At 34.9% G+C, this 16,142-nt stretch overlaps 1 protein-coding gene across 1 annotated transcript in view; it reads left to right on the forward strand.

Moving 5' to 3' along the window:
- LOC114059280 (protein eyes shut homolog) overlaps positions 1–16,142 on the forward strand; it is a gene marked incomplete at its 3' end in the record, with an annotated part of 607,760 nt that overhangs the window by 473,592 nt on the left and 118,026 nt on the right. The window contains exons 32-33 of the mRNA XM_027887535.1: positions 7,549–7,739; positions 9,453–9,544. Coding sequence (XP_027743336.1) covers positions 7,549–7,739; positions 9,453–9,544 — 283 coding nt within the window. The remainder of the gene's footprint in view (positions 1–7,548; positions 7,740–9,452; positions 9,545–16,142) is intronic.

The raw sequence follows: 16,142 nt of genomic DNA on the forward strand, positions 1-16,142 counted from the left end.
TGAAGTGTTATTTCAGAGCACCATGGATATACTGTTAGGGTCATTGGTGTCACTCATATTTGCAAAAGACAGCTTTTACTACTGTGAATGCTGTCCATGTCTGAAGGTGGAGCTTCAGCTGGGACTGTTTTCAGGTTCCACGTATCCAAGATAAAGACAGATTCTGCAGCTGATGTGCCTGCCCAGTAAGAGTTTTGCAACCACCCTGAGAGATGTCATACATAACTGTGACCAAAACAAGTCATAATGAAGACAGAAACATGCATTTGGCCAATTTACTTGCAAGTTATTGGGCAAATATGGCCTTATGCAAAGTCACAACTGTGGTAAATACAACATACTTATAAATACAGAATAGATAAAAGTCACTGTTTTTATGTGTACACCATTAATAGATAAAAGTCAATACTATAAATTATGAAGAACAAGCATAGCTACTATGCAAACCTTAAAATGGTATCTTGGCACAGTATTTAATCAGTGACTGGTAAAGGTGGTTTTCATGATGAGCATGACTTTCACCTGAGGTGTCCACAAGAATTTTGGTAGTAACCTTCAACAGGAAGAAGCCCATTTGTGAAAATGCTTCTCAACAAATCACATGAGTTTCACTTCTCCCATAGCTGCATAACGTTAAGCAAATTGAAGCTGAATTACTAAATCAAAATGTTGGATCTGCAAAGATTTGGGTCTGGAACAAGAAAAAATTATTCACAGAGAGTTCCGTTCTCCTTCTGCTATACTAAATAGCATTCATGCATCCTCAACTATAAATGCATAGAATATACAATATTATTGTGTCATTTTCAAGCAAATTCCGTAGTTGGATAGTCCATGCACCTTCCTAATTGTTTGTTGTGGGGTTTTTTTGACTGCAATAGAAAGACAAAATATCATGAAAAAAAATCTATCCCTTCTACCAGAGGATTTGGCCACATAGAAATATTGTCTTGTTCTGGATTCCACAATGGGTTTTTTTAATTTGTTTTCCAGTCAGAAAACAATCTTGCTAAAGTTATTGATTTGATTTTGAGGGTAAAGGATGATTACAGGTGTATTTTTTTCCTGTATTATAGACTTTACAACTTGTGCTCTCACTGTGCAATTCATGCAATACATTGTAAGATCTTGATTATCATGCTATTCACATCTATATTTTTTTTTCTGAATAATAGGGAGATAGCTGCCCTTCGGAGTAGCCTATAGTACTATAAAGGACATTTTAAAGTCATGTCATGTACACATCACACTTTTATCATTTATATTGGTTATAGCATTTAAAATAGTTGATAATATGTTAAAATTAGTTCAGTTCTGTTTGTTCAAAGTCTAGTTGTAGGAGACTTAAAATAGAAGTTGTTTTACAAGTAAAGGGTAAAAAGCTTGGTTTTTTATGGATACAACTATTTCTCTCCCAGTGGTGGATCTAATGCTTTCTAACTATGGGGTTTATCAACGTGTAAGCAGTGGCTCTGGGCTTGGTGCTGGCTGTGTGCCAGCTGCCAGTACTTTGTAGAAAGGGCAGCAGGAGGAAAAGATTTTAACAAGGCTTGTGAAGTTCTGCTGAGAGAAAGACAAACTATCCCCAAGGTAAGAGCTGCTCCTGATTTCTGCTGTAATAATAATTGATTCTCTCTGTGTCCCTTGTAGTATATTTTAAAAGGAAAAAAACAGTAGAGTCTTTAGCTGAAACAGAACTGCACACTGCTGGGTTTTTTCCTAATTTTTACATATACATATTATTGTCTTCAGTGAGAGAATCTGCCGTATTCATGTGCTGATTGCAGTAAACTTAACACCTCTCTCCATTATCTATATGTTGATGAGCTAGCCCCCATGGCAGACAGTCACACAAGTATCAGTTAATCTCACTAAGTTATTATTGCAATTAATGGACATAATCAGGCATTGGATTTGAATTTAAAATCTACACTTGAGCATGAACCAGAATCCTGCTTTAGAAATTAATAATACTTTATTAACAATAATAAAACAATTTCCTGCACTAATAAAAAGTGCCTTCTATAATTTAAATGAGTTGTTGCAAGAAAACTCTGCCCTTGTTTTCCCTGAGTTCAAGAAGGGGTCAAGGTTTACCACATTTTAAGTTTTTTGCAGTCAGTATTTTTATTTAAAAAAAAACAATTGAAAAGATATTAAAAAGAAAATTTTATATATACAGTTTTTTGTCATTTCCAACTGTAATACTCGAGTAGAATGAGGGGAGAAGTGAAAATTAATCGAAAATGTAACCAGCTGTCCCCTTTATAGTGTGAGTAGGAAAGATAAGTGCAGATCTCACTACCAACAGCATTGCAGACTGACTGTTGGACATGAAGGAGTTAAGAATCAAAACTTGGATCAATAGACATGACTGATGCATGCATGAGGAAAAGAAAGATATACAATAACTGCAGGAAAGAGCTTCCTGGAATTTAGGATCTAAGATTCCATCATTTTAAGGCAGCTGAATCCTATGTATGTGTTTTCATGTGTGTATGTGTATGTTTAGGCTAGAGGTAAAGAATTCTGAATTATAGGAGCTCTAAAACAGCCATACTTTTCCTTTAGAAGAATTTTGCAGCCTACTGAAATCTGTGGCTCTGTGTAAGCATGAAAAAGGAACAATAAAAAGCATTTATTTGTAACTGTTGTTTTTCTTTGCTTGAAAGCTACTTGTGGGCTGCACGGGCAACAGTTCTGGATGTTAACCATATTTCATTGTTGTCTAACACGCCACATTAGAGAATATTTCAACTTTTAGAGAAAAATATAACTATAATTCCCTGCTAGTCATGCAGAACAGACTTCTCTGACAGCATTAAACATAGGTACGCTGTAACTGTGGGTATGTTATGTGGAACCAAAGGTGAGGCGTAGCACAGTGAAATAGGTTTGCAACTGGAAATAGAAATAATGGCTGGAGATCATTGTTCTGCTCTGCCTTTGAGGTATTCCAGCTGAAGAGGTTAAATAAAATGTATGGAAGTAAATGAGACTCATTTGAAAATAAAGTGAAACCTTTTAAATGCTGATTGTAAATATGAAGAAGGTTATTGTATTTAAGGGAGTTAAAAATAAAACATATGGATTATTTTTCTCTGGCTGTTTTTCACAACTTGCTGGAATTATTTTAGAATGCAAATGAGAGTGATTGACATGACTTGCTACATATGACATCTCAACCCCACCGCTCCAGAATTATAAGGAAAATCAAAGCTGAGGTACTTTCAGCATACTGAGAGTAAAAAGAAAATGTTACATGGATAGGCCACATGAAATAGGGGTAAAAGTAGTAAAAAAAAAAAAAAAAGGCATCATATTACTAATATTATCCATTAACCCTGTTTTGATATTCTCTGACATTAAAAAAAAAAAAACAGGGAGACATAAATTCTTTGTAGTTAGGACAGCAAGAGTGCTTCTATTGTGGTAAGATACCTGTTTCAATTTAGGAATTCAACTTATCCTTCTATTTTTCCTGTCTACAAAGTGCCTGACTGTAGGCTCTAACCTCCTCTTACGATTTTCCTCCTTGATGGCAGGAGTGAGGCCCCCCATGCCTTTTTCATTCACATCTAGAGCTCTGCAGCCACTCCTGATGCACTGGGTTACCCTGGCATCGTTATTGGTGCCCACATGGAGAAGTTACAAGGGTTAACTGTGTGTGAGCTGTGCAAATGTTGCTGGCCCCTGTGTAGAATCTCAAATCCTGACCCTACCAGACAGCCAACCGACCAGACAAGCCTCTAAGGACATCAGGTTGAACTGTCTTACTGGTGCCTCCACACCTCACAGAAGAGAATCTTCAGTAATGATCTCACTCATCTTTGCCCTCTTCTGCAGATACCAGCTCCGAGCTGAGTCAGCTTTGTACAATCTTGTTTGCCTTCAGCAATGCCCTGGTCAGCTGCAGGTCTGCTGGTCCATCCCAAACTGTCCTCCTACTACCAGAGATCCCAAGCTTCCAGACTTCCCTGTCTCAACAGCCCACACACATGGGGACATGGCCTTTGGCCATGCCTGCCCTGAACCATGAGCACACCCCAGCTGAGGAAGCTGTGGCACTTTTTAGGGTGGAGGGTGGAGAATAATGGACTGTCCCAGGGGAAGAATTGCTCCTTGCATGCTGTTTGTTTAAGCCTGAGCCATTGACAGCCATTGGAGTTTTTCGTTTTGCTTTTCAGAAACTTTTTTTTCGCTTGGCATTCCTCAGTTTTAAACAACATTTGTATTAAAATGGTTGTATACTGTAAGAGATGTGTCCCTTCTTTATAAAGATAAATTAGAATTTCAAATAGCAAATTAATTGTTTGGATTTTTCATTACAGAGTTCTTCCCACAGGTAGTGATGCTCTCTCTTTGAATTTTTTAAGATAATTCTTATTAAAAGAATAGCAAAAGATGTGATGGATGTGTCCATGAAAAAGGGAAAACCGATAGCTTGAGAAAGAGTGTTCTGTTCCCAGGTGCAGCATAACAAAAGAAAATAACAGAATAAAGAAGAAAAGCATCATCATAATCCTCTTTGTGCCTGAATCCATACAAACTGCAGGGTGTGAGTTAGACATAAAAATATATGGAGACAAAAGCTCCATCACCAGGAGCACATGCTCATGGACATATTAAAAGTTTTTATTATCCCTACCTGCCATTAAAACCCAAGAATTTAAACTGTGTAGCTCTCAAAAAGTTTTAAATTTGCAGGTCTCTGTTCTGAAGCTGGTGCAGCTGAAACTCATTGGAATGGAGAAACCCAATAGGCAGTGGCAAGAGTTAATGAACCTTGACAATGAACTGGGTTGTAGATCTGTCTGTGTATCCACTTACCATTACAGCTGGATCTCAAACCTTTTAACATTCTGACATTAACATGAATTCTTGTAAACAGAAAAACACAGAGAGCTGTATGTACACAGGGGAGCAAGCTACAGCTGAAAGGATTTTATAGGCCAAAGGGCTTTCCTGTGTCTTAGGAAAGCAAGCATTAGACATTCATGGTGAAAGATAAAATACAGCATCAATTTTTCCTTTTTTGTTCTAAAGGCTTGGGTGATGAGCAGTCTCTGTTAGGACAAAAAGCAATCTAGGAAGCCAGCTCTAGAGGTCAAATGAAAAAGCTGCCTGTAGGTGTAGCAGAAGGATTATAAGCAAAGCTTATGTTCTGTAAGAGGAGACTATGTACTGTTACAAACAATGTGAGAATCTTAATAGGTAAAACCACACCAGTGGTTTATGTTAATAGCTATTGTGGGAAGGTATGTAGCCTATTTGTGATTTGAGTAGCACATTTTTATGGGTTTCAAAGAAACCTGGAGCCTGCTAAATATTCTTCAGGGCTTTCTCTCGTTAATTCTTTCCATATTTATGGACATAGAGCAATTGCAGCAATTTTACTGCAGATAATTCTTTTGTGAAGTTCTCTGTTTAGGAGCACAAACGTATTTCCCAAAAGAAACCAAACTAGCCTCACATGGAATAATGGATTGTATTGTCTTGCAAGGCATCATCACTTAAATAGAAATGGATGTCAGTCACAATACTACTTATCTGCAGTGCTTTGTGTACTTGCTGCAATTATACATAGAAAACTAAATGTAGATGCCACTAGCTTATGCTTGTTTAGGCTTTCTTGAAATTTAGTAGATAATACAGTCTGGCCTCAGATTTAGATTATAGTTTTGGGAGTCATGAATAAACTGCTTTGTTCCCTTACCCACCTTTTTATTCTTCTCACAGTTATAGATTTTACTCTTTTGTAAGATCTAGGGGCTCAGATGCCTTTTGTTAGGAAAGCACTGAAGAGCTGATGTAGTTTTGACCTTTTCTCACATGTCTACTTTATTATATGCTGAACAATGCAGGAAAAAAACCCCCACAAAACAATAAAAACAACCCACCTCCAAAAACCTGAGAAGGTGACAGGAGTTAGGACTGCAGGAAAGAGATATTCCGTGCAACTTTGCTGTCTTTTAGCCAAGATGATCTCTGAACTTGAGTCGTGAAAAGGAGATATCAGTATATCTCTGATATATATATAAGAGGTTAGACATCCGTATCTAGAGTGTGGGGATAACTGAGAGGTTCCTTGGAAGAAGCAAAACCATGTGCAGGGAGAGTTCAGGGCAAAAGGAATGAAAGAAAGATTTAGAGCTCAGTGGCTAGCTCAGGAAGGAAACCAAACAAGGGTTAGGGATTGGAGATAATTCTCTAAAACATTTCCTTAGAGAAATTGTCCTGTCTATAAAATTTAAGACAAAAGAGACTTTTTAAAGATCAAATGCATTTAAAATTATAAGGGGTTTTTTTGCTGTTGTTTTTGATGTTTGGGGTTTTTTTTTGCAACACTGGTCATTGATTGGTACTGCTTGAAATTTTTGGTCTTTTTTACTGCATGTTCTAAATGGGTGTATCATACTGATTCTCATATAGTACTTAAAGGCTTTGTTTGGGATTTGACCACAGTGACTTTGACTTTGTAAATAGGTTTCTGAAAAGTCATGAAAGGATAAAATTCAGCATAATCTTACAGTGATATATAGGAGTTCAACATCAATAGTTTTTGTTTTATTCCAGTATCATTTATACTGAGAATTTAAGCACATATACTATATAAGCTATATTTGCTATTGGAGTTGGTGTCACAACAGATTAAAATTTTGTCTGTTTTTGGAAAATAGAAACAAATCACAGACCTTCAAAGATACTCAAAATCCCCAAATTTCATTATTCAATGAAATCTGAACAAATTGAAAGGAAGGAAGCAAGGAAGGAAGGAAAGATAAAAAAAAGGAGAGAAAAAGAGGAATGGAAAAGGAAAAGAAAGAAAAGAAGAAGAGGAAAGATGGGGAACAGAGAGAAAATAAAAATTAAAGGAAACCCTTTTAAATGTAGCTCTCTGTCATCTCTGATGGTCTTGAAGCCATGATTTCACATACCTTTTCCATTTAAATAAGAGCTACATGTGCCCTTGCAAGTTATAGCACAGGGTGCTAAAGGTTAAGAGATATCTAGATAAATCAAACAGACAAGCTAGATGTAGTCACAAAGGATATTTTCAGCTTTCCCCCTAGGCCCACATTGTTTGTCTTAGAACAAAATAGTTGACGTATCTGAGATGTCACTTTCATAGTTAGGCTGTAGAATGTCTTCCTCCCTTCCCAAACCAAGTGGTTTCTGTAAAGATTTCTAACCCATTCATTCCTGGATCTAACTTTGATTAAAACACCCAATTTTGAAAAAAATTTGACTTATGTTGAGCCAAAGCTACCAGATATGTACCAAGTGCTATCATCTTCATAGTCTATTCTTTTTTCATGCATTGATCCTAGCTTAATACCTTCTTAATATAATTTGATCAAACCTTTATACCTAGTTTTATTAACATTTTGTATTATCTTTGACAGAAGAAAAGCAACATCAATTTTGAGATGCGTGTCTGTCTCCTTGACAGACGTAAAAAAATATTCCATTAGCAGAATAAGAAAACAGTGTGTGAAAAAGAAAAATGTGTTTAAAACCTTATATTTCTCAAAATTCTATTTACAGATTTTAGTTATGCTCGTTATTATGGTAATTCTTACCTGGAATTTCAAGGCTTACATTTGAACATACAGAACTTCATTCATCTGGAATTTAAGACCTGTAATCCTCATGGACTCCTTCTAAATATTGAACAGAGCCCAGAAACAATACAACATTTTTTAATTCGGCTTTACATCAATAATGGTACCTTACAGGTAAGGCCTCAAAATTTCCTACTGAAAGAGAAGTAAATAAAAGTTAGGATCTGTAAAAATTTAAATATTTTTTTCTTTTTCTTACTATAGAAGATAGTAAATAAAGCTACAGAGAATCTTGACATTCTTTAACATTTTAAGGAAAATAGTTATCAAACTTGCTATCCGTTACGGCCAATTCATGGCTAATACGATTAATATGTCTCATAAGAGGTGGGGCTTAAGGAAAATCCTATATTGATTATATTTGGAATCTCATGCAAAAAGTATATATTAAAACACAACAATAAAGAATGTGGGGTTTGTCTTTAAAAGTGATACAAATGAAGTTGTTGTATTTTATATATGAAGCTTAAACTTACTGAACCTCATGTACAGCTTCATTGAAATTATCATAAGGGAGGCTGTAGAAATGAGTGAAGTGTCATAGGAAAATTTACTGTGTGTCTCTGAGTAGAAACCTTTAGCTTCATTTATTATTTAAATCACAGTTCCATAGGATCTGTGAAAAAAAAATTTTGCTTGGTTTTCATGGACAGCTTAGGAATACATTTGTTTATAAACTATAAGGAATAAAATGTGACCGTGGTATATCCTTGCCTTTGTCAAATTCTTCCTTCTTCTCTGAGGAAGATCTAAAACTTGAACTTTATGAAGAGATAGGCAGATACTAAAGAGGCTATAAAAAGATATTAAAAGCAAAATTACTTTTCTCACAGTGGATATTCCTGCTAAAAATGTCCAAAATTTACCTGTAATTATATTCTTCTTCTGTAAGAACCGTGAAATGACTGTTAGAAACAGCATATTTGAATTATATTTGCCTTATATTTAAAAAGCGTGACCATACTAAATAGATATATGAAGAGAAACTGAAAAAGAAGAAAATAATGTTTTTCTTTATTTTTTTTAATATTGTAATTTACTGTCTTTTGTTATATTGTGACTATCTTAATCCAGAACAAATGAGATTAGTCATGGACAAGAAGTTTTCCAGGGTTTAGAAAATGTTGACAGCTTTAAGTTCATCTTACTTGTATTCATGGTAAAGTAATGATGCAGAAAAATATTTTTCTAACATATCATAAGCACCATAAAATATGAAAGTACTTTAATTGACACAAATCTATTCAGAGATCCCAGTGTGTCATGTTAAAACTAATTGAATTCTCTTAATCATTCACAAAGCTGGTCAATTAAATGTAGATTTAAAGCCCAATGAACAAATGGTTCTAAGCTCACAATCAAGTTACAATTACAAGCAGACAAACCATGAAATCAAGTGCTTGTTCACATTAGTATAGGAAATTAAATGGTGTTCCAAAATGCTCAAGCCTGCATGCTACATTACGTGTTTGGAAGTGTAAGGAAGCTGTAAAACGGTAAGTAAAACTCACCCGTGGCCAATGTTAATTTCAAATGGGTTGCAGATGGTCAACTTCTTTGCAATTCAGAACCATAATATGTGATTGTACAATACACAGAGATTAAAGCATTTTCATGCAGGGTAGGAAGCATGTATGTGTACTTGTATATTTCTGGTACAGTAGGCTTCCTGATCCAGAATTTTTAATGACACATTAGTTTTCCTTGATACACATGACATCCTTCAGGTTTTTATGAAACCATCTACTATTTCAAAATTCAAGTTTCTAAGCCTTCAATTGTTTAACTATTAGAAATAATGTAATTAAACTTTTTCCCACCCTGCAGTACCAGTTTTTATGTGATGAAGCAGCAGAAGTCAAAAACATCACTACCACTGCTAGAGTGGACGATGGACACTTGTATAATGTGCAAATTAGGTAAGTTTACTGTTGTCTATATTTATAACTGTTTCAAAAATCTTGTAGGTTGGGTAGTTAGTAAATTGCAAAGATATTAAACATCATTAACTATGAATGATACCTGAACATGTGCAACAAAATCATGTTATGTCAGTGTGGACGACAACACAGCCTTGGAAATAATTTTAAAAGTACAGTACACTTGGACAGTGCTCATCACATCCCTAATGTGCTTAGTGGAAATAAATTTATTCTCATTGAAATCAGGTACCATAGCAAACATAAACATGCAGTCAGGGAAGATGCTGCGCAGTATGTCCAAACTACTCAACCCCTGAAATATCTGAATTTCCAACAATGAGAGTGTCACTAATAGAAGAATCTTGGAAATGAAATAGATAGGCAGAAGCAGCACCACGGCTTTCATTGCTGTCTCTGACTTGCAACTCATAATAGGATATATTATTCCTGTGAAAGTATTAATACTTGCAATTGAAGGAGAATAAAATGAAAAGAAAACTATATAGGTAGTAAGTTCTTTGTACATAGATGTGTCTAATGACCAAATATCTGTGCTGATAGAATCTACAGCCTCAGAAAAGAAATTCTTAGTTTCAATTTATAAGACAGGTACCTAGTGAGCTCTCCAGGTGCTTGGTTCCTATCAGGCAGCTTGAAATAGGTACAAGTCCTCTTGTCCAGCAAGAAAAAAGAAATCTAGCTGTCTGCTCGTCTCTCAGGAGTAAATTACTTCTTAAAAAGTTTGTGGAGAAGTACAGGAGGAACAAAAGCCTTTTCTAAGTCTTCTACAGCTATATCTGTCCAAACATAGTTAAATGAAGAACTTTTTCAGGGCAGCAATGGGAAACTAGTGGTGAGTGTATCCATTATATTGTACCTTGATTGCTCAGGTATGGCTGAGAGTAGTCAGTGAGAAGGACCACAGTTGGTTGCTGCATTTCAGCTGTCATCTCTTTCATCATTTTTTTTTTTTCCAGCATGTAAACCACATTTAAGCTCCAGACCACACAGTAACATCACAAATTAATGCAAGGAACAAAGGCCAATAATTCACTACACTTGTGTTTGTCACCCAGAAAGCAAATACCATAAACCAAACCATGATAATGGAAGCTAAAAGCAAGTGTAAGCTCCTTCTTACCAGAAAGAAATAAAACACAACTATCTCTCACAACACTGATTCTCTAAAAGTAGGATTCTCTAAAATCCAATAACATGTGCAGTCTTGATTATAACTCCCTTTCCATATCAAAATAGAGAAGGCAGATTTTAAAATTATTTTTAGACAAGAGATATAAATATCATAGAGGCATTAAACAGCTTCTGTATGAATAGTGACTAAATACTCAAGTACTCTTTAAGTCCATTAAATACAACTAAGGGAGAATGCCAAAGTGCAAAAGAAAGTGGATAAGGACTGGAAACATAAAATTTCTAGTTAGTTAACTAGTTTAAATCTATTAGAATTCAGTTGTTATTCTTTTTTTTGTTCATTTTAAGAAAGATTTAAGATCCTGAAGAAAATAAAAGTATGAATACATGAACCCTCAGCAATGTGGGAGAATTTAAGAAAATCAGCCTTTCCCCTCGTGCTGGAGCATTACCGCTGCCATGTCATGGTATCCTTCCGAGACCCATTAATTACCTTGGTGCAAGCACACTTATTTTATGCATTTTCTCCCTACTCCATTGAGAAGGAAATAACTTGAACCTGTAAATCAGCCTATGATAACAGCTGGAAAGAAAAACAGACTAATTTATATTATTTTCTATTTTTTATTAGGCTCTTTTTTGAGCCTAAAAAGAAAGGAAGAAAGAGCTATCTTTCCTTTGCAGAGAAAATACATTGTGTCAGGACAGCTCAGGAAATGGGCCACACTTATTTTTGCTATTGAAAAAGAAGGAATGCATACCATTTTTGTGATTCAGGTTAATTACTGAGCAATTAATAGTTAATCATTCTATTCACTTTAGGAGACTGGAAACGGTTTTGGACACTTTTAAGATGACATACTGCAGATGACACCAAATTGGGAGAGAGTGTTTACAGCTGGAGGGTAGGAGGGCTCTGCAGAGGGATCTGGGCAGACTGGATTGATGGTCAAGGCTAATTGTATGAGTCTTATGTGAAATAGCTGAGGGAGCTGGAGCTGTTTAGCCAGGAGAAGACGAGGCTGATGGAAGACCTTATCACTCTCTACAGCCTCCTGAAAGGAGGTGGAGGTCAGTCTCTTCCCTCAGCTAACAGGCAATGGGACAAGAGGAAACAGCCTCGAGTTGCACCAGGGAAGGATATTAGTTTGGATAGTAGGAAAAGAAAATATCCACAGGAAGAGCTGTAAAGCATTAGAGCAGGCTGCCCAGAGAGCTGGTTGAGTCACCATTCCTGGAGAGATTTAAAAGTCATGTAGATATGGCAGTTAGGGTCATTGGACTTGGCAGTGCTGGTTTAATAGTTAGACTTGATGGTTTTAAAGACCTTTTCCAACCTACACAATTCTGTGATTCTATGATTCTAACATTTAAAATCTTAGTGACACAGATGTCAGAAAGATTTGGAATTGCTTCTTACTGCCATCTCATGCATTTTTGCATGTGCTTCAGTTAATGAAAAAAAAAAAAGCTGTATATAGAAAAGCTTTGCATGTTTTTTTCTATATTGAAAATTACATATATATTGTTGACAATTGGCTTCAATTGTCAGTGTCACAATTGTCACTCTGGAAATATGTATTACTTGTATAAAGTTAGCATTTAATCAACTGCAAAGTAATTCAGCGTAGTGAGACTAAATAACTTTGGTGGGAAATTACTGTAACTTATTCAGCAACTTTCTAGAGCTTTGAAACATTTACTCTTTTAGGAACTGATTTTCAGTGAGATAAGCCAGTTTTGAACAATGGTATCTGGGAAGTTGACCGGGTCAAGATGGGAATATAGGAGATACTGCGTATTCTAACAGTGGATGTGCAGAGCATGGAATTTCTTTGCTGTGCATATGTTAGGTATTATGAACAGATATCATGAATAATAATAATAAAAAAATAGATTTTATAATATCTTTTGAAAGAAAATGTTAATTCCTATTACTTAATGTAATCCTAATTGTTTGGAGCTCTTTTAAAGTAGTCCTATGATGGAAAATTTTTTGTCTTTCCAATTCTCTAAAAGCAATGCATTTCAGCTACTGAAGATAAGTCATCTTCAAAGAACATACTGCCTCCACAATTTTGTACTAAATGCAAGAAGTAGACTTAAAAGCAGTGAGTGTTGAGTAATATAAGTTGAAATACAGTGAAAATTAGATAGTGATAGTATCTTCCTTTTCTGCTTACAGAGGAACATTTTATTACTTCCTTTATCCAAAAGAAATAATTATTGGTGTGAATAAAAGAAATGTCACACCTTCTAATATTTGCAAATAAACATGCATATTACTGTCAGACAATGTGCTTTATGCAGTTTTCATAGTTCACCAGACTAGTAATGCTAAAAGCAAATTAACAGCATTGCTGAAGTTCATTTTCATTATGAGAGAATATTTTGACTACAACAATTATAATACTTTATTAAATTTGGATATAATACAAGGATTGGATTGGCATAAAAATCTGGGATAACTTGAACAATTTGGGATAGGATATAACATTTTTGCAACAGATTAATCTAATTATTAATCTAATTTAAATATTAGTCTAATTTATGGCATTGACTGCTAAAACCAACACATTGCCAAGGTTTGCCTCAGAGCAAACCTTGCAAACTCAAAGCAAACTCTCAGCAAATGCCTGAGAGTTCCATTTTAGGTGTAAACTACCATAGTTGTGTATGAAGTCTATTAATGAAAGTCATTGCAGCTGTTTAATTCATATTTTTGACTATCATTTTGATTTTCTTAAGAATGTTACCAGGTAAGTGACAAATGCAGTGAAAAATGGATATGGGCAATATACCACAGGAATTAGATTTCTGCAGGATATTATGAAGGGTAGGAAATTTTAGACTCACGCACTGGAAAGTTACATGTTTGGTTTTGTGCTGAAGATACAGTTATCTGACTGGCAATGAGGGGGATGTTTTACCACAATCTTCTCATTCCAGCCCTTAATTGCCTTCATTAATTGTTTTAAGATTTACCTTCTTCAATCTTTGTCACCAAAACAAGTTCATAAAATGACATGTATCGCAGAAACAAGTCAAACTGCAGCAACAATATTAAAAATTTGCCTTTTCTTGGTCCACTCTTCTCCATTTCAGCAGCAATTCTCTCAATACTAATAAAAATAGTTTCCTCAATTGAATAAAAAAAATATTTAATTTTAATCTTAAATCACAATTGCCCATTGTTTTAGCAGATCTATCCACCATTAAATTGGTTATGCAGTAGGTGTCATGAATACAACTTCTTTCTTTAACATGATTCTATCCACTTTGAAATTTATTTTCAATCAACCAAGACCATTTGGATTAGAAATCTAGTGTAGGTGTTCCATCAATCTGAAAACTGACTACAAAATCTGGCAATTGCTTTTTAAAGAGTGCATTATTCCTCTCCTTTAACTCCTGTTGTTTGTAATTTGAGCTTTGTAGTAGTTACCTACAGGACTTTTGAGGATTGATTTTTTTGCTTTTGAAATGTAAAAGTTTTTTGATTCCTCTAGTAAGAAAAAGATCTTTCTAATCATACCATAATGCAGCATATGCTCACTCTGGAGCTTGTATGTTGGTTGTTTGTGACAGTTTTTTATCAGGGTCTGAGAAAATCAGTATGGTGCAAAATATGCTGTATTATTCTCCTTCAGAAAGTGTTACAAAGCTCATATTTTCCCTTGGGATTTCAGGCAGGTTAGATAACCAGATGATAGATAAAGTGGTTAGCAAAACCTGCAGATGTTTCTCTAGTTTTGTGGTTGGGTGTTTTTTTTGTTGTGTTTTGTTTTGTTTTGTTTTTTTCTTTGGCTCTTTTTATTTCACTTTCATTGCAAATTTCTATTTTTATTTTATCACAAAGGTGCACAACACTGACCTTCATTGTTAACATAACAGCATGTAGGTGAAAAAGTCATTTGTCTGTTGTGTCGTGTACCGTGTAAATGTCATCTACTCTTCTTAATGAAAACATGCTTAATGGGCCAAGTCCTCAAAAAACAGTGTAAGTCACAAGATATTATTAACAATGGCTGCTGCTTAATTAGAAAAGTGTATTATATATTAAAAAAATGCAATAGGAAATATATTCTTGATAAAAAATAGCTTCAGGGTCTTTTTATTTTCTGGACCTTTCCCATGGAAGCTATCAATGGATTTGCATCAACTGCAAGATTTTGTTGAAATACTTGGGACATAGCAGAGTTAAGCCTGGTTTATATTACTAGCACAAAAATTTAAGAAGTTGCATCTGTAAACTGGCCATTGACAGGGTCCTCACAAACATACTTTCTTAGCCATGGGTATGCTGGTCTTTTTTTCAGTCCCTCCTCAAATATCTAGTGTAAAATTAGTGTGAAACAACACAAGTGCTGAATTATCTCATAATTTCTAATTTTTATATGGTCTGAAACTTTTCCCAGCTCAATGGAGCTTACTTGGAAAAAATCCAGTTTATTATAATTAGTCCAATCTATTTATGATGTATTAACACTGCTAATAAAATGACATTTATATTTCCTAAATTCATCTGTATCTCGAGTCCTAATTAGGTTATATCTGCTACTTAATGTACAATATACTATGCAGAGATGCTAAGTCAGTGAAAAAAACTGATTTGAGAATACAATTTAGATAAAGAGGTATTTTCATTTAAAATGGAATGAAAATTATGAAAAATTTGGGAATATTAATACTGGTGTCAAGACTTAGATTTAAAAGGTGGAAAATAGGAATGAGTTGATCATGAAATATCAAGAAAATGAGGAGAATTCTTTTATCAGAAGGTTTTGGACAGAGATAAAGAAATTTAACCTAAAACACTGATGGTAGCTATTACACAGAAAAACAGGAAAAAGTGAAGAATATCCCTTAAAAAGGGTATTATGGAATATTTATGAAAAGGAGAAGATGCTAACTTTGCAATAGCAAGGATTTACAAGTGGCTCAAAAATGTGAAGCCAAATTTTTGCCCCAAAAAAAGCACAGAGAAACTGCTTTAGAGATAAAATTTGTTTCTTTAAAGCAGAAGGTATTTTAATGCAACACGTTGGAGAGTTCCCAGGTCATCCTGGACAAAGAACTCTGTTGAATACATTTAGCACAGTTCTTTTATACAGTTCCAGAGTATAGGATTACATCACAAACATGCATATTCATTAAATTGCAACATCTACTTGTAATATTTATATATAGGCGGAGTCTTTAATTTGGGGAGGTTTAGAGGTGGGAGTTCCTGTAATCTTCATCATGGGCAGTGGTCGGTCGTAGGTCTTCCTCAATGTAAACTTTTGAACTGTCCTGAAATCTTTCCCTTATTTGGATAGTTGGCAAGTGTGATAGGGTCAGGTTGACTTCTTTGGCTCGTCCTAAGATTTGCTGATTTTGTTATCTTTTCGTTTTATGTTTTAAATGTTCTATCTTGTCAAAATGTTCTATTCCTCAGTCA

The sequence above is a fragment of the Empidonax traillii genome, unplaced genomic scaffold (assembly GCF_003031625.1).
Source record: "Empidonax traillii isolate 1590-97213 ecotype Southwest subspecies unplaced genomic scaffold, ASM303162v1 scaffold214:size757588, whole genome shotgun sequence".
In the NCBI taxonomy this organism is placed as follows: domain Eukaryota; kingdom Metazoa; phylum Chordata; class Aves; order Passeriformes; family Tyrannidae; genus Empidonax; species Empidonax traillii.